Raw genomic sequence first — 19782 nt, forward strand, 5'->3', positions numbered from 1 at the left:
TGCAATTTCCTTCTCAAATACACCAACTAGAGTCTCCTCAGCTCCTAATTAAATATATTTTCAATCATTGCTCAAACATTTGCTTTCTTTTCTGGCAGATAAGATATATGGATGGTTTTGGGCTGCTCTGTTTGCACACTCACACAAATAAGAGCTTGGGCATGTGTGAGTGCATTTCTAAGTGGGAATATGGAAACGGAGTCAGGAGACTGGGATGCCACATTCCCATGGGGACCTGAATGCCTGACTTACAGCACCTCTGAAAGATTGCTTATAATGCATTTCCAGACTCAACATCATTTAGAAAGGTACAACCACCTCCTGCAGACATCTCCACTTGAACAAGCTGTTTAAGAGTAACAGGTGAAAGTATCAGCCTAAGTATCTCTGGGATGTTGAAGGTACAGCAATGCAAATATCACATACAACACATGCCCTCCTCACTCCCAAGGCAAGCCAAACCTTGCTTTTAACCTTAGCCTGCTCCAGTCTCACATACATTTGCAAGTAAGATCATTACAAGCTCTCTTGTTCCTGCTGGAGATCCTGATAGCTTAACCTTTATGGATGAGAGAGCAATATCCTGAAGGGTCAACAATTTCCTAAGAAGAAAAGGACTAAACAGGGTTTTTTTTTTTTCCTGAGCACTATTTCTGAAAGCCATCTCATTCTGTACATTAGAAGGAAAATATAAATATAGAGTGTGACAGGGCTGGCAGCTTCCCAGTCAGAGAGAGTGGTTCTGCCTTCTGGTCAGGGGTGTTGGCTTTCACAACAGTATTATAAACTTCTATCAAACATGTACTGAACACTTGTGACACATAAAACAGCCTCTCTATGAAAAGAAATTACAGCTGTCAGCTTGCATTGGAGCAGCCTCAGATTTAAAAGCTGGCTGAAATAACCTGTGTAAGGAAGCATTAGTTGCTAAAGGTGAAAAGTACAAGCAGATTTACTTAGTGGAAGGTATTTATTGTAGGAGAATTGCCTTTTTTTTCCTTTATCTGAAAAGTTCCATTTCTTATAACCCCTCATGTTTTCCAGCAAGCCTTGCTGTTTGTAAAGAACTACATCCTTAGCTCATTCAATACAGATACATCAGTTCTCACTGAGATCCAGCTCAAAATGAAGCCAACCCATCTCCTGTGAGAATCTTGCATCTGTATCCAAACCCACAGTGGAGGATGCAAAAATTCTGGTGTGTAAGGAGCCAAGACAGAAGGTTACCTTGAAACAACAGACTTGGAGTGCCAGGATTTAAAAATAAAATACTCCATTAATGGTTTCTGCATCTTGTGTTTAAGACAGATGCACTTCATCCCAGAGATATCCCTGAATAGCCCAATCAGGAAAGAAAAAAAACACAGCTTTTTAACTTTTTTGCGTAAAATATAAATTATTTCATGGCTGAGTCAGGGTTTCAGCACCACAGATTTCTCCAGACTGTGGGAAGAGATAGGTTATCAGCTGAAATTTCATTTGTCTACCATGGAAGTCATACTCCATCTCTCCTGGCAGAGAATCAGACCCCTCAGATCCTGGGGATCCCTGTCCTGGGCAGTGTCACTGAGAGCTCTCAGCTGAAGGACACCCCAGCAGGCTCACAGTCCCCACCAGCTGCCCAACCTGCCTTGTGCTGTGCCCTGGATGCAAGGAGCACTCCCCTGCCTGAGCTTGGGTGGTAACTGGGCTGTCCCCAGCTCAGCATGGCACAGGAGGTGACCTCTGGCACTGCACACCAGCCTGGCAGCTCCCAGCAAGGTGGGTTCCTTGCCTGGGCACCCTGGGCTCACTTTGGGCTGCAGATCACAGCAGCACCATTTGATCTTGATTTGCAAAATGCCCCAGAAACATTTGCAAGGAAACCAGGATCTCCCTCTCTACTCCTCTTAACTTTATCCATTTGACTTTTACCTTCAAGAAGCAGTTTCCTCTAACCTCAACATGATTAATAGCAAAGGTATAAATGTGCAGCATACCAAATCACTGAAATATGAGCCTAGCTGCTTTGGAGAGAAGCAGAATTCAAGACCATTTTGCTTCTTACTTCTCCCTCTGAATAGATAAAAATTCATTCTAAAAATCAGGGTGAGGTGCTAGTCATGAAGCAATGAAGCCTTCAAAATTAGGGTGTGCTTTGAGCTCACCATCTACTGCAGGTGAATCACAGCACCTTCCTCAGAGACAACCAGGGGAGCTTGTGTGTGTGCTCTGTGCACCAGAACAGGGTGCAGAAACCATCCTGGCATTTGAAAGCACTCAGTGATGGTTGAGAGAGGCTGTGTGCTATCTGTCCTTCTGAGGCTGTGTTTCCCTGTGAGGACACCTCAACAATTTTGCCTGTATGAGGCAGGTGGGTATCAAATTCAGGGAGCCCCCAATGCAGGGAATGATTGGCATCTGACTCCATGATTCAGAAGGCTGAACAATTGTTTTATTAAAACTATACAATTTTACATTATACTATACTATATTAAAGAGATACTATACAAAAGATACATACTAGAGAAAAACCCTTGACTGTCTCCAGCCAGCCAGAACACAGCTTTGACCCAATTGGCCAATTAATATAAACAACCATCACCAGAATCTAATTAAAAACTCTCTTCAAGTAAACAATCTTCCTAACACATTCCACATGTGCAAAAACAACAGGAGCAGAGAATAGAGATAAGAATTTTCTCTTTCTCTAAGGTTCCTCCCTGCAATTCCCAGGAAATATCCTTTGGAAGTTGTGCCTGCCTGCACTCTATGAAGAGAGCTACAGGTGGGTTCTTGTTTGTGATTGAAACAAGAAGAGTGCTGGTGTTCACAGCCTGCCTGATGCCTCTTATTTCTGCAGAGGGGGGCTCCCCTTTTTTCCAGCCAAATACTCAAAGACCATTTACAGTCTACATGTCAGGTGAAAGTCAACATGTCAACCTTCCCTTCCCACAGGGTTTATTTCCCCTCTGTTTCAAAGCAGCCCATTGAAAAGTACATAGGTGACAATCTCCAGACTGGGGAGGGGGCAATGCATGGTTCTAAGAATCAACTTTACACCTCTTGATTTGGAGTTTAATTATAGAAGAAATATGCTGAGATACAGAGAGATCTTTAAGCGATTGATCTGCTGTTTTAAAGTTTCTTTTGCAAGAAAATAAACTGTAAACCACTCATTAAAAAGACAGAAACTTATTGCTTTTAAAAAGTTTGTGGAGTTGAGCTTTGGGCTTTGTTTTATCTTTTCTTTTTCCCTTTTTTTTTTTCCTAACACCTTTGTACAAAGAACATTTGGCTCAGTTTAACAGCTACTGACACAGAACTTATAAATGCTTTCTATAGCTAAAATGACTTTTTTTTCTGCCCATTCCCCTTTAGCTGCTATCTGGAAAACACAATTAAACTTTAAAGACTTGTCTCTCTCCTTTTTTCTCCTCCTGGCTTTGCTTTTCTCCTTTTTTAAATGCTTTTTTAAAATATGCAGTATATACAGTAGACATACAGTACCAACTGCCCAGAGTTTCATACTGAACTTTTAAACTTCACCTAGGTAGCAAGCAATTTTTCTGCTAATTAGAGGTAACTTAGAGCAACTGTTTCCATCCCCAGATGTGTGTATATATGTTGACATTTAAGGACTCAGCAGTAATCCTTGTTAGCAGAAGTCATGTTCCTTTCTGGCCACTTTTCACACACTTCCTTCACATCCTCTGCTGGCACAAACAGCCAAAGACATTTTTCACACCCCAGTTGTCTGACAGGAAAATTCATCTATTCTATGGTTTTTGTTTTATCAGCCTTATGCAATCATGTAGAGCATCAGCTTATTGCAAGCACAATGTGAAAATGGCAAGAAGCAACCACATGGTTTTTTGGGGCCCAAGAACAATATAGATGAATAGGAAGGGCATGAATGTTTGAGGAACATCCTAAAGTTTACAAGTGTCTCTGATTTCGGCACTTTATGCAGTCAGTAACTATTCCTTGATAAAGAACCAAGACTTTTTTCCTTTTCTGTGTGTTTTCATCCTGAAATACACAAACTACTTGCTGATCCAGGCCTGTGAAAAGGGCAGGGCTGTTCCTAAGGAAAATCCATCAGAAATTTCCTCATGTAAAGGCTCTTTGCAGAACCCATTGCACTGGAGAGCATTCCCATAATGACTTCATTTTAACTTTCTGTCACTGAGCAACCTTCAGTGATGACACCAAGAGATGAAACCCAAAAATTCAAGCTCTAGTCCAGCATGGAGTCAGGGTCTGCATCAGAGAGGCAATCCCTATGAGGAGGGATTCTGACAAAGCGTGGAAACCAGAAACATCACTACTAAAATGTAGCATTGGCTCTTCTTTCCTGGCTCACAAACTTCTGGTTTTAATACATCCTCAGAGGGATTGCCTCTTGGATGCAGACTCTGCAGGTGCTCTGACTCCCTGCTACACTAGAGCTTGGATTTTAGGATTTCATCTCTTGCTGTCATCACTGAAAGTTGCTCTGTGTGACAGAAAAAACTTCTGTAGCTGCCAGGTGACCCTGATAGTTATAGATAGAGGGAAAACCCTCCAGACCAGCCTTGCTGAATGCAGTAAAGATCTCTCCTGTTTGCTCCTCGCTGTCCCAATGCACTTCAGGATGAAATGCAGAGAAAACACATCTAAGCCATAAAGCCACATGAATGGAAACAAGGCAAAAGCTACTGAGCTCCTCAGTGTTGGTCCTTTCTAAGCTTTGATTTTTTAGGACTCACCTGGATTCCAATCAAAATTCCTTTCTTAGGAAATGTAAACCCTGTGGCAAGCAGAGCCTTCTGGAAGGCAGAGTACACATCCTCCCCAAAGCATGCAACCTGCAGAAAGGCACAAAGAATGCATGAGGGGAAAACCAAAAGCAACCCAAAACCACTGCTTTGAAAAGAAACAGGAATGACATTTTCAAAGAGGATCTGTTGTTTCTGTGGGAAGAAGACAGACTGCTTTGCATGGAGCCTGCAGGCATGGGGAACAGAATAAATCAGAAAATCTTTGCAGACAAATCTCATCATTTGAATGAAGCAATAATGAAGGAACAAGCAATGCTTTAGTTTCAAACAGCACACTGAGGAGTAACAATTGATTCTGCTAAGTTATTGGGATGCTGTACACAGCCTCTGCTCCAGTGTTTGGGATTGCACTGCAAATTATTTAACATAATGGAAGGCTTAGACACCAGTGAGAGCTGTGCACACAGGCATGCTCCTCTGTGTGCCTGCAAAGCAGGGTAAGGCTGGGCTTGTGCTCTCATGCACTCCTGCCATTGCTTGTGAAGGAAAACCACAGGATATAAAGATGCTTTTCCATTAAAAGTCCATAGACGAACAAAATTTGAGTAAAATTTTAGCATTTACTTAAGAACAAAGGAATCAGGAAAATTCATAATAATTTATTTTAAATAAAGTATAATTTTAAAGAAACAGTTGAGGAAGAAACCAGGAAGAATAATTTAGCAGCTCTCCAGCACTCAGAATTGGATGTGGAGCTCAGTTGCTGACAGACTATCATACGATAAGAATCTTCTGAAAAACTGCATTCCTAACCAAAATTTGGAATTCTGGTGACAAAAAGAGGAATGAGTGAGCTTTTGTGAAAGTTTAAAAAGATAAAAACCAACCAACCTTCACTTTTTCTGGTCAGCTCCACACTTGTGGAAAAACAATCAGAAGTAGAAACTGTCACTGATTTTTGTCTGTGAAATAACAAATCTACCAACAAATACAGATGGGATAAAGGAGCTGATTGAACTGATTGAGAATTGCTCTCCCATTTTCCTCTTATGGTCCTTCCCATCTCAGAGTGAGCCCTCACATTCCTGATCTCACCATGGTAAGCAGAAAACAGTATTTCATAAAAAATAAATTATGATTTGCCACATCTACTGAAGTAAAAAAGAAAAAAAAAAAGAGAACTAAACAAATAAAAATCCCACAAGGGAAGGGATAAAAAAGTCATGACAACATGAAATATTCTATGTTTTCTATATGTTTCTATGTGTTCTATATTCCTGGGCTTTTCAGGGTGACAGACAGACCCTCCCTTGTAGGCTCCCAGCCTGTCAGGAGAGGTTTATCATTGTGGCATTGTCCACAGCCACAATACTCGAAGCGACCCCAGCACTGTCTTCCCCTATTGTGGGAACCATGGCTTCCAGCAAAATAAATCTCTGCCAGACAGATGTGACAAATTCAAGCCCAGATCAAGCCATGTGTGTGAAAAATGTCTGTGAGGAATAACTGAGCTTTTTACCCGAAGCAAGTTATTATCCTTACTTCACTATAAGAAAGACTTTCATAACTGTCACACTTTATGGCATTTGTGCATATGGATCTTTCCAACTCATAAAAGTTAATAATCCCTCCTTTATGACCATGGTAATCTCTAACTCTGTATAAAGCCCAGAAAAATAATTCTTGTCCCTAGTTACATTTTTATGCCTTTTTTGGTGAAGAGGTTGTCTCTATATTCTATTTTCTTCTGAAAATCAGGAAGTCACAGAAGTCACTTGATTTTTTTCTGCCCATTAACTATACAGAAGAAATCTTCTGCAATACTGATTTCCAGCATATTATGAAGAGTAAAATAAAGTCATTCTGGAGAGGTGTAGGAGGCCTGAGGCTGTTCTTACTTTGTATCTGGGTACTTTTCCATACTAAAATGGTAAATGCTTCCTTTGGACATACCCAAGCTCACACTCAAAGGTGCAGCCCAGGATCTGCCACCTGCCCAGTAATGGTACAGCAAGTCTGATCAAATTGCCTGAGTGTTTAATCACTTTCCAAGAGGATATTCTGGCCCAGAATAAGTTTTTGCTACTGCAACTCATTCTAGAAATAACAGAACACATAAAATCTAAAGATTACTTGGGTGTATCTATGGACACCATTGACAGCTCAGCAATAACTCACACAGAACAAAAGGTTTCTTCATTAATTAAGTGATATGGATGGAAACCTGTGCCTGTGAGGGTGAGGATACTGAGCCTGGCCCAGCCCTGTGCCCTCACAGCATGCCATAACCACACCAGGAGATGTTCCAGCAGCACCCCACAGCCTGGCTACACAAAGAGAGAGTGGGGAAAGCTGCCCAGGCTCATCCTGCCCACAGCCCCTGCAGCCACCACATTTTATTGTCCCTTTCTTTCACTTGGTTATCAGGCAACAAGAAAACACCACACATTTTTGCTGCCTCTAAGCAAATGGCACATTCCAAGACCAACCACTCATGCCTGGGATTCTCCACATCACTGCTGTCCATGGGGCTTGGGAGCTGCCACCACTTGTTTTTCAGAAGCTCATGAGTCATAAAACAACCACCCAGAACCCAAAAATTCTCAGATAAACTCATTTCAGGCTATCACACCAACCAGGTCCTACTCAGGGAGCTGACATGCAGGCAAACAGGGACATCCAGTGGCTGAAAAAACCCTGGTTTTTCCAGGACATTGTGGGTTTTGCAGCTAAGAAAGATGTCTTCAATTTTCTGAAGAAGCAACAGATGCCATCATGATTCAGGCAGTAATAAGATCACTTTCAAAGATTCATGATGTTTAAAGTCAACTTGGTTTAAAAAAAAAAGCAAATCTAAAAGATACCTCCCCAGTAGAGGCCATTTCACACCGGAGAATAGGGTCAGCATCTCTCAGCCTGGACCAGGAAAACATTGGGGCCTGGGGAACGAAAGAATAAAAATTGGATCATTTTAAAAAATATAAAAGTTCCAGCTACACTTGGGAGTGACAGAAAGAGACATGAATTTATCCAAAAAAAAGCAGTGGTCAAGGCTGATAAGCAAAGAACTATTTGGTAAAATAATTCCCTCAGCATCTTGATGATGGACTGGAACAAATGCCCATTTATCCCACCAATAAATCAATCATCCAACTCTGGCATCCTGCTTACATTCCAGTGGTAGACTTTCATTCAGTGGTAGCCCACTATCAGTATGGTTTTAAGGATACATTTTTAAACAAAAAGGCTGTGAAGCACTTAATTCATGGAACAAGGAGAGAGATTATCTGAATCCAGTTGGTTTTCCAGAGAATGCTGTTCTCCATCAAATGTTTCATTTGCAGAAATAAAACTATTCCATAAGAATGCCCTTTTTTGGTGCAAACAAGATAAAAATTTGCAAATTATTTCATATTTACCCCCTCCTCCATCCAGAAATATCCATTTGTAATTTTTTTTCTCTTTGTATGCTAATATTAAGTCCTCTGATCACTGTTGTTTTATTATTATCATAATCTGAGGACTTAGATCACAGTACTGAGTTCTCTTGTCTCATTTGATCTTAAAATAAGAAACATGGAGGAGAGGGAGGAAAAAAAAGTTTCTGTTAAAGAACCAATGACCACATGTAACAAACACTGAACAAATTTCTTACTACCAAATGATTTTCTGTTGAGCTTCTCCATGTCTTAAACTACTGATGGCATTTGCATAAAGGTTTCTGTTTAGAAACAAATATATTTTAAAATTTGAAGCCATAATTCTGTCCCTGGAGGTCCCCAAGGGTAACAATGAAGATAAAACAGCTGCTGCTTCATGACACCTAACAAGAACAAGTTAAAATGAGACAGGAGAAATTCAAAAGGCTTCTCAAAAAATGTTGTGTGTCTTTGAGACTTTCAGATCAGTTTTGTTTCCACTTTAGAGAAAATGTTTACAGTGGCCAACTCAAGCAGAGATATGACAGTCAAGATGGATTATTTTAATACATTTAATACATGGATTATTATAGTACATTGTCTTGAAAGGTAACAAGCAGCAAAGCCTTCCACCACCTCTCTAATTTTAATCTGCCATGAACATGAAAATGCATCCTCAGGAGCAGACTCTGGTACTGAAACTAAACCCTATTTAAAACTTATTCTCTGCCCAGGATTTCATCTTGGTCAGGCCCTGATACTTGCACCAGTCTGGAAGCAAACATGGCAAGACAGTATTTCAGTCACTAAAGGTTGAACAGTGGTACTCAAATCCACAAAGGAGCAGCTATGCTGACAAAGAAGAAAAGAGTTTTGCATTTTTCTCTCAAGATCTGCTGAATAAAAAAGATCCTGTGTCCATGCAAATACTACTAGCAATAAATTGTAAGAGGATAGGAAATATGATGCATGAATAACAACAAACAGGTTAAACTGGGATGTTTTTCAAAGTTTAGCATTTCCAAAGGTGTTAGCAGGTTTTTATATTTGACAAATCCACTCAGGATGCAAGAAGTATAAAAAGCTTTGTAGGGAAGTTTTCAAGAATAAAGCTGGGTTTTCTGCTCTGTAGCCAGCATTCCCAGGAGAGACAAAACTCTTGGCTGTTCAGCTAACAACAGTGCAGAAGCCCCAGGTCTAAATAGTAGAAATGTACAAAAATAAATTAGGCTCACCAAAAAAAAAAAAAAGAAAAAAAAAAAGAAAAAAAGTCCCAAGTTTGAATTTTGGATAACGCATATCCGTGGCATCAAAATAAAATGTAAATATATACCTATACTGGCTGGCTTGGGACATAAATTTGGCTTGCATTTTAATAGTTCTGAACATTTTATTAATAGAAAGATGTTAGGTGTTTTCTGCTCCCTCAGTTTTCACTTTATATGGAAGCTATTAGAGCTTGAAAGTTTCTGTAAAAACAATTCTCATTATCCTTTGGATTTTCTGCACCACTGTTTTAGATTTTTTTATGATTACTTTTTTTCTCTTCCACTAAGCATTCCAAAACAGCTACCATCCATTTTATTCTGTTGGGTCCTATGCAATTATGGAAAGTAAAACCTTGGCCTTACTGAAACCAAAGGATGCAAGACTTCCACCCCTATTTTAACCAGTGGTGTATAGAAAGGGGATGATGTGGATTTGACAGCTCATGTCCCAGGTCCTGCAGATAAAATGTGGGGGGCACCCACAACACAAAGTTGTGCATGTCCACATGTGCATTATATAGTATTATGAAATAGCCTGAACTTCAACTCTGCAAGTGTAAATTTATTATGCAGTTCATAAACAGGACTCAGAGTAGGTTAGATGCTAAAAATAAAGGAAGACTTGGTTTCATTGGATAATTTTCCTCTGATTTTTCTCTAAAGTTTCCAAACAGATGACCTCGACAGAAACTACAAAAGGTCAATTTGACCTTTGGCCAATGAGTAAATTGTTCTCTCTGAGCATTAAAGTACTAATTGTATATTAATGTGTTCCGTGCTGGCTCTGTGGTGGGGTTCCTGTGGTTCTTTTGGAAACCATACCTTAATCCCCACATATCTGGATGGAAAAATGGGATGTTCCATTGTGGGGAGGGATGACTCATTGACCTGTTTCCCAATCATCACTTTAGTGGCCACATCAATGAAGTCCACCCCCAGAGTCTTGGACACAAAGGGGAAGGAGCGTGAGGCCCTCAGGTTGCACTCTATCACCTGGTGGGATTAAAAAAAGAGAAACAGCAGGGTTAAGCACTGTGCAGGGAAAAATACATTGATTTGTATTTTTGGAAAGCAGCCCTGAGTCCTCTTGGCATACATATTCTTCAGGCTGTCAAATAGGAAACACAGAGATTGGGATTATTATTAAAACAGGGAAGAGGGGTGGGGAATGGCCAGTCTGAGATACAAGCAGCTGAGATCCATCTTTATTTGTCTGAATATCAGAGCTGAGGGGAGCCAGACTTCACTCAGAATGTGCTTTACCATATTCTAAGTTAATGTGCAAGAGGAACACATGCACAGCCATTAGGAACAACCTCCAGAGGTCCAACCTGCTCTTTTCCCATGGTGATGGCACTTCCTGAATGCCAGGACTGTCCTTGCTGACTTCCCCCACCCACATGTGGCAGCCATTCTGCCAGGCAAGGAAGTACCAAAGAAGTTCTGCAGAAGTTCTTCTCTAGGAATTCAAGAGCAGAAGAGGAATTGCTGGAAGTGAGAATAAAATGGAGTGAAAGGGGGTAAGAATAGTGATGGTACAAGTGAAAAGCAGGGGCTGTACAAAGATAGGCACCAATGTGGGAAAGCAAGGAAGGAAAAACTCTGTTCTCTCCCTCTGGGGAGTTTCTGAATGACCATGTGTGAAACAGGGAAAAGGTGAAGAACAATAAGTACATTTTACTCAACTCATAGCCCAAAAAGGAATTTTTCACCAATAATGCATCTCTTCTGTTTCCTGTCAGTTTTTCTTCCTATCCGCTGTATCCTCAGTCATGCTCTGTTCACATTCCTCTGACCTCCTTCCATCAGCAACAGAAAGCCAACTGTTACCCAGAAAGGGTCAGACACTGCTGGACTTCTGCTGCTAATAGCTACCAGGAATATTCAGATAACCTTCCTAATAGCTTATAGTAATGGTTTAAACACTCAAAATTGTCTTGCTTTCTTTTCAATCCCTTTGAAGGCTTAATTCAATATCAAAATAGTTAAATCTGAGAGAAGATATTGGAGATCTAAAAGCCATGCTACCCAGTACATGGGATGAGGTACAGTGCTGCCCATCTTATTCCAAACTGACAATTTTGGGAAGGACAGCAGCCCAGAGTGAAACAAAGCTGACAGACAAAGCAAGCAGACTCTCTTCAGCCTCAGTGTGAAGGCAGGGGAGGATGCTCTCTGCCACACAGGCAGGGAGAGCTGTGTGACCAAGGGTGGCACCAGCCCACACCCTCTGCCAAGGCAGGTTTGGTGTCACTGCCACCATGGCCCCAGCAGAGATTTAGAACCCACAGGGCTCAGCACAGCATAGGCCCTGATACACTCACAGCAGCTCTTACCAGCACTTTGCTGCCTTGCACCAAAAACTGGATATTGAATGGACCAGAGATGGCAAAAGCCTTTGCAATCTTTTTTGTAGCAGCTTTCACCTGTTAAAAAACCAAATTTAGAAAGTGTTAATTATTTATTCTATATACACACATTAAGTTCCACAAAATAGAGATCATCATGGCAATAAATCACTACACTTGTGGATTTCTTTAAACACTATCTCTCTCTGCCTTGTTTTTTTTCTCTATACCCACATTTCGGCAATAGCACTATTTCAAAAGCAAACATGTTTAATTTCTCCAGTAACCTAGAGCCTGAAGTGCCATTTGAGGGCAAAAGTAAAAATCAGGTTTTTTGTGTGTGAGAAAGCAGAGGGGAGAAGGAGAAAAACAAAGAATCAAAGCCTTGCCCTGTAGTAATTCCTACACTGGAGTCTTTATACCTTTCTTGGTGACACAATGAATAATGGTTTGTTATTTGAAAATAACTAATCAGCTTTGTGAGTGTCCTGAAGTCTTTCACCAACGTGCCTGTGCCATCACAGATCAGTGGGAGGAGGCTGGGTAGGAACACTCTGGAACAAACTGGGAGGAAAGCCTTATTTCCCAGGTGTGTCAATACAAGGGTTTGAATAGCTTTGCTCCAGGAGATGGCTATTTTCAGAAACAATACTTTGGACATTCTTGGAAACAGAGCTGGAGCACAGATCATTGCATTACAGCTTTTGCTGGCTTCCAAGCAAACCCCTAACAGGATGACATAAAGTAACATGGCACATTTCATTTTAAAAATGCATCTTAACAACTAACTCTGTATCACAAGGTTTATTCTTGGAAAAAAAAAAAAATCAAGATGAGGTGAGGTTCATTCATCCTGATACTATTTTTGAAAAAGTAGGCAGCTAGAAAGTCATACATCTGATATAATCATTTAAGTATTGTGGGAGAAAAGGAAGTGGAGAGAGAACCATGGCTTATGTATGAATTAGACAATAATCTACTGCTACAGAAGCTGGTTCTAAACCAAGGAAACAAAAAATCCCATGGGTCTAAAAGTGTGCACTGTTTAAATTACTGAGATACAGTTCAGATAATCAAACCAATCACAGGGACACTCTGACATCCTTCACTTGCACATACTAAACCCGCCTTGAAAAAATCATTGCTGATTTTATTTCTCCACTGGTGGTGCAGGGAAACAAAATCCTCATTTCCTTTTCTCTTTTCAGTGGTAGAGCAACACACACCTTCTCCAAGGCTTCCTGGCTGATGCTCTGTGTGGGGAACACGAGGGTGGCATCTCCTGAGTGAACCCCTGCGTCCTCCACGTGCTCTGAAACAGCATGGGCAATGACCTGCACACAGCAAGGAGAGAGCACTCACTGGTTGTCACATTCACAGTACCTGAAAAATCCCTCCACCCAGGATTTTTCTCCTGGGAAGCTAAGAAGCCTCAGAGAAAAGGAAAACAATTCTTATCTCATTTGCTTCTCCTGTGTTGTGCTCATGTGGAATGTGTTCTTTGGCCAATCAGTGTCAGGACTCTTTCCAGAGTCACAAGTTTTCATTAATATCCTTTTAGCATTCTGTAAGCATCCTTTCTGTATTGTTTAGTACAGTATTCTTTAATATAATATACTATCATAAAATAATAAATTAACCTTCGGAGAATATGGAGCCAGATTCATCATTCCTGCCTTCAACGGGGCACCTCGAAAATACAATAATTGGTCACTTCACCCTCTCAGAAACTGCTCCTTCCTCTCCAGCACAGCCCAGCCTCCTGAGCAGAACTGTAGCTGGAAAAGGATACAGATGGAGGAGGAAGAAAAGGTCAATTTCCTAAAATTTTGGGGAGAATATGCCTGAAGCAGACACTGGGCATATGAACAAGGAGACCACATCAGTGTCTTTGCTATTATGGTTAAGCAAATCATGAATATGTTAAAAACTACAACAGCCTGGAAATCCTGGGGCTTCCTTCCTCTAACACATGTGGACTCAGAAGGTAAAAGCTAAGGAGGCTTTAAACCAGCTTTTTAAAGTTCTGCTTGCCAGAACACAAAGAACAAGCATGAACTAACATCACTGGTATATCATTTTATCCCCCCTCTTTTGTGGTGTTTTAAGCAAACAGAGGAAATCCAGGCCTAAGGATTTAAATTGAATTAACTGCATCAAGGCATAAAACCTCAATAGCAAAAAAGTGATTGTGTCTGCTGGTTAAAAATTAAAACTGAAAAAATATTATTTCTCTTAATTCTGAACTTTGTGGGGGTTTTGCCTCTGCTGAGTAATGAAAGGCAAGACAAAACTGAAAAAAAAATGGAATAACTGTAGTAATTCCATAACCCATGATAAAGTTCTGAAGAAAGTAATTTCTGAAGGTAGTGATTTGCAAATCTGGTAAAAATTATATTCAAAAGGATTCATTTACATGGATAAGCAATGCTTAAAAAAATAACTGGTTAGATGCATACAATCAGAGAGGTGGAGCTTTTCAAGCACAACAGTTTTGAGCCTAAGATGAATTCTTCTTGTTTCTTTACTCTCCTCAGCATGAATCCATGGCTCTGTAGTAAATCATTCAAATTACACATTTCTGCAGATCTCAGATCCTGAAAAAACAAGTTTAATATTAAAGACAAGCAAAGTACTTACTCTTCCTGCCTTGGCTACAGCATCCATTTCTACCTCACGGGCATCTTCGATAAATTTAGTGAGAACCACAGGGTAATCCTACCATCAAGACAAGAAAAAATTAGAAAGTTTTTGTAACAGAGTATTTGTAGATCACCTAGGACCCTAGGAAGCAAAAAAAAAAAAAAACAGAAGAAAAATCTATTAATATTCTCATTTCCACAGATAAGTGAAATTTGTAAAGATATAGTGAGGGAAACTTGGTACAATTTCCCCAAAACCACTGATGCAAAAAAAATTGAGCTCTCCATAACAACACCAGGACAGGGAAATTTGGGGCAAAACCACAGAGGTTATGGCACAAAGAAGATAGCAAGAAACTCATGGATGACCTATAATCCCACCTCCTAAAGACAGCCCTTAGCTCCAAGGTCTTCAATTCTTCCTTGGTCTGAGCCTCCCAGTCACCTCAGTGCACATGGTGCTTCACAGAGGAACTGGTCCTTGCCATTCTCAATGACTTTCTAGAGTGGTTGGTTGCTATTTTTTAGTCATATTTTATGCAACTGATCCATTCCTTTCTAATTTCTCTGCCTGGTTTCCTAAGTCTCCCAGGGAGAGGTTGTCACTAATTATAGCTGGCCAGGAACAACCTGGCCCTGACTCTCACTACCTTCCCTGGTAGTTATTTTCCTTCCTCTTCTTCATGCCTGTCTCTGGGATGCTAGCACACACCTCCACTCTCCTCTAATACTTTCTCCTTCCAGATACTCGCTCCAAAAAAACTCTAATCTGCATTCTTCCTGGCCAGCTTTGTGTCTCAACATTTTACCTGTCCCAGCCGCTATTAACTGCCTATTATTTATTAGAGAATAAAATGAAATAAATGACAGTTTGTGCATGTTTTAAAGACTCCTCTTGAAAAAAATACCAAGCAACTCCAGAAGTTACAAGACACAATTCCTTCCATTTATCAGTGCAAGGGTAAATTCACAGGCAAGGACAATGCTGAAGCCTACACTGTTTCATAAATTTAGTGGCTTATGTCCTGTTCCTTTCTGCCTTGCTGCAGTTTTTCACCTGAAGATTTTATATGTGCACACAACCTTGTTTACTTCAATCTATCTCAACCTGCTTTAGAAGTTTTGAACATTATTGACAACATAAATGCTATAATGACACAACACTGAAACAGCAAAGCCATTAAAAAAACAGAACAAGAACAAGTCAGGGCCTTCACCTGGAGGAGTTCTTCAGGGGGAAGCAGAACTAGGTAATGCTTTGGACAGAAAAACTGAGCCTATGTTCCACAAAGGAACAACAATTAATCAGGGCCTTTACCTGGAGGAGTTCTGCTGGATCAAGCAGAACTAGGTAAGGCAGAAGAGATGCCAAGATTAAGTATTTAGTTGTTCAAAGAAGCCAGGCAAAACAATTGAGAAAATTGAGTGAAAGATGCTCCCATTTCTATGCTGGTTGGCATAACCTGCCACTGGCAAGCCTGGAAGGGTCCCAGCTCACAGGACTACATCCATTTACATAATTAACTGGTCAGAAATGTACATGCAGGTAAAACAGCTCTTCCTGCTCCATGCAGGCATCCTGGTGGGGTCAGTAAGGATATCTGGTATTATCTGTTAGGGAAAAAACTGAGGAGTCAAACTGTCTCCTCCCCAGGCAAGGAAGGGAAAGAGTGAGGAAGACACAATCAGGAAACAAAAAGAAAGAAACAAAAGTGGAGATGAAACAAATAAGGGGAACACAAAAGGAACTGGCAGCATAAAGAGGTACCTGAGAGACTCTGGTGGCTTCTGCTAAGAACTTCTTCATTTCCTCTTCAGTGAATACTACATTCATTGCAGACCCACTGTGAGAACAGGAAAGAAGAGTGTCACTGCCATATTTTCTGAAAAATCCCTTTGCCAGGATTTCTTCTCCTGGGAACTTGAGAAGCCTCAGAGAAAAACGTAAATAATAACTATCTGATTCGCTTCTCCTGTGTTTGGCTGCTTTGGAACGTGGTCTGGACATTGTTTACCAACAGGTGCGTGTTTGACTGGTTTCATGTGAATTGTTTTTACTTCATGACCAATCACCGTCAGCTGTGTCAGACTCTGAGGAGTCAGTCACAAGTTTTTAGTATTCATTCTTGTTAAACCTTCTGTAAGGATCCTTTCTCTTTCTTTAGTATAGTTTTAATATAGCATTCTTTATTATAATATGAGTACATAAAATAATAAATCAGCCTTTTGAGAACATGGAGTCAGATTCCTCATCTCTCACCTTGTCCTGGGGAGAACATGGGTCCAGAGTATGTGATTCAAGTCCTTTTTTAAGACAAGAATCTTATAAAAAAAAGATGTTACATTTCCCATTTCTACCTCTGATGCCCAGCTTTCCCTTTGCTTTGTTGGGCAAGTCCACAGAGGCTGTGGGGAAAAGTGGAAGAAGGATCTATGGTACAAATCAGTCACTTTATCCTAAGGTAAATAGACACAGGTACCTAGGTGATTCTATTTACCTCTTGGGCTGATGTAAATCAATAGAGTTCAATAAATCCATGAACTTGTGTCAATAGTACCATTGAGGATGTGAGCTGGTGTACACAGTACCTAACTGCTGGGGAAAGGCATTCAGTTTTCCAAGGGAACTGGCCAATATTAAAGGTCATATCTGCTCAGAGAATGAAGAAATCCAGCTGTGGACTGCTGCTGTTCTGCAGACAGAGGCCAGGCAGAGGACTGTACTAGGGCTTTTCACACTCTCATTCCTCAACTTTTACACCTCCAGTTTCATCATTCTCCCTGGAGTCCCCCTAGCCTGCACTAACACATATTAGCAAATACTTCACACAGAAAGGGCCTATAATGGTTTTAATACAGATGGAAACAACAGGCTAAAAGAAGTGTTCCTTAATATCTGCAGAATTACACCAGGAGCAGTTCTTACCTGATACTTAACTATACTCAACTTTACCCCTGACAGGAGAGCTGTTTTCTAACTGATTGAAACCCTACTGCAAGTCTGAGATACCAGATAGAAAAGTCACATTCAGGAGTTGCTTCTAAAGGATATTTCCTTCAGGGCTGAAGAAACCCTTCTCCTTTTCTTCTTTTTAAATAAAAATTGTGCTTGTCCCCAGCCCCAAACACTGATATTGAGCTTCTTCATTTTGATATGTGTGTCTTCCATATGAAAAGGATCTTGTCTCCAATTTATTTTCACTTATAAACTATGCCCAGCAAACTGCTCTCTGTGCTGAGTCACCCAGCTATGAAGAAACTTCTCAGAGAGAAGAGCAATCATTCAGAACTTGTGAGTTTGCTGTGTGCATGTGCTGGTGTAACCGCCTCAAAAAGTCTGGCTGGCTGCTGGAAATGAGGGACTCTGTACAATGTCTGTTTAATGAGAAGCAGCTGCCACAGTGGAGGGACATAAAACATGCCTGTAAGCAGAGAAGCTTGGCAAATGAGAAGCTGAACTCCTAAGATGCACTGTCATTTTCTGAAAACAGATGCCCATCTCAATAAACAGCCTCAGCAGGTTCCCTTCTCCTTTTCCTGGTGGCAAACAATCTTCTGACTTAATTGTAAAGGTAACAATCTCAGGAACCTAAAAGAATATCCCAGATGGTTTGTGGGTTTGGCCTTGAGATATGCAAGAGGTAATACAGCTGAACAGAGATTTTTATTATTATGTTCTACCTCTGATCTGTGCCTGATAGACTTCAGGGCTCCATTGCCTTTATTAATTGGGTGGAGCAGATATCTCATGGGCAGCTTGATGCCACTTACACCTAGCACAGAGTTTCCCACACATCCCCTGAGGTTGTTCTCCCTTGTCTCAGAGAGGTTTTTGGAGTTTACACCCCACATTGCTGAGCTCTGAGAGCTGAGCCTTACCTCAGAACATAGGAGGGCCTCAGCAAGCATGGATAACTCACAGACCTTGCAAATTCAACTGCATCTCTCTAAAGAAAGGGAGGAAAAACATGCTGTGAACAAGAACATATTTTAAAGCAATTCTAAAATTCCAATTCTAACTGCATTTACAGTTTAGTAGCAATTAAGATGAGGGGAAAGAAGTTGGAGGCTACAGCAACACTTCAATTCAACTTCAATTGAGTGTAACATAAATTGCACTGAATTAAACTTGGTTTCAGAGCTGGCACCTTCAGAGCTCCCCTGTCCACAAAGAGCAATGCCAACACATCTCTATTCCTTTGCTATCTCTATCCTGCTCCTCAAGCCCAGCAGGATACCTAGACCAGCCTGTCAGTGGTACTAACTTCTGCTGGGTATTTACCACAGGTTGTTGAGGTGCTTTCAAGACATTTCCCTTTCAGTTTCTACCTTGTGCCAGTGCTGCTGCAGCATCACTTTACAGGGATCAAAAAGTTCTTCAGCAAGGGCAGAAATAAACTGTCCAATGCCTTCAAAATCTTGAAATGCATCAAGATGAGTAGCTGCACATCCCACCCCCCCAGCTGCTTCAGCATTTCCCAGGTGCACATCCCAACTCACCAGTGTGCTGACTGCCTTCCAGGGAGCCTGGGCCACGTGCAGCTCATCCAGGACAGCTGAGAACACAGAACGATCTTCTGCCTGGTCAATCTTTAGAGGATCTGTTCCAAGAATCTTCACTCCACTCTGGTGCAGTGGCACTGCCAGGTTGTTGGGAATCTGCCCACCTACAGAAATAATGCAGCCACTGCATCCCTGTTGGAAGGCAGAAAGGGGCACTGTCATGTCCAAGTTATCTTAATAGGAAGAGCTGTCACAACAAAAATTCAATATTTAGATTATGTCCCTTTTCAGGTTGCTGTGAATAAAGACAGATCATAGGGCCACAAAGATGATCAGCGCTGAAGCACCTGTCCTGTGAAGAGGCTGAGAGACATGGGGTTGTTCAGGCTGGAGAAGAGAAGCTCAAGGAAGACCTTATTGCAGTCTTCCAGAGCCTAAAGAGAGTTTATTTAAAAAGAGGAAAGCAACTTCTTACATGGGAAGATAGTGATAGGACAAGGATAAATGGTTTTAAACTGAAAGAGGAGAGATTTAGGTAAAATGTTAGCAAGAAATTCTTTACTCTGAGGGTGCTGAGGCCCTGGCAGAGGTTGCCCAGAGAAGCTGTGGCTGCTCCATCCCTGGAAGCGTCCAAGGCCAGGCTGGACAGGGCTTGGAGCAGCCTGGGATAGTGCAAAGTGTCCCTGCTCATGGCAGGGGGGTGGAACAAGATGGTCTTTAAAATCCCTTCCAATTCAAGCCATTCTGTGATTTTATCATAATTGTGCTAATCCAGAGGCAGCCAGGCTGCAAGTGGGGTTTGCAGTGTTTATCCTCCCTAAACCAGAAATACCCTCCGCAATATCACTCAAAACCCAGCA

The 19782-nt window shown here is 41.1% G+C and overlaps 1 protein-coding gene across 1 annotated transcript in view; it reads right to left on the bottom strand.

The window, feature by feature from the left end:
* CPS1 (carbamoyl-phosphate synthase 1) overlaps nucleotides 1-19782 on the bottom strand; it is a 90974-nt gene that overhangs the window by 3515 nt on the left and 67677 nt on the right. Inside the window, exons 26-34 of the mRNA XM_058809651.1 lie at nucleotides 18920-19114; nucleotides 18299-18366; nucleotides 16188-16263; nucleotides 14418-14495; nucleotides 13004-13111; nucleotides 11766-11855; nucleotides 10252-10422; nucleotides 7607-7681; nucleotides 4731-4829 (exon numbers count right to left, since the gene is read on the bottom strand). Of these exons, the coding sequence (XP_058665634.1) occupies nucleotides 4731-4829; nucleotides 7607-7681; nucleotides 10252-10422; nucleotides 11766-11855; nucleotides 13004-13111; nucleotides 14418-14495; nucleotides 16188-16263; nucleotides 18299-18366; nucleotides 18920-19114 (960 nt within the window). The remainder of the gene's footprint in view (nucleotides 1-4730; nucleotides 4830-7606; nucleotides 7682-10251; nucleotides 10423-11765; nucleotides 11856-13003; nucleotides 13112-14417; nucleotides 14496-16187; nucleotides 16264-18298; nucleotides 18367-18919; nucleotides 19115-19782) is intronic.

Source organism: Ammospiza caudacuta, chromosome 8 (genome assembly GCF_027887145.1).
Source record: "Ammospiza caudacuta isolate bAmmCau1 chromosome 8, bAmmCau1.pri, whole genome shotgun sequence".
Taxonomy (NCBI): Eukaryota; Metazoa; Chordata; class Aves; order Passeriformes; family Passerellidae; genus Ammospiza; species Ammospiza caudacuta.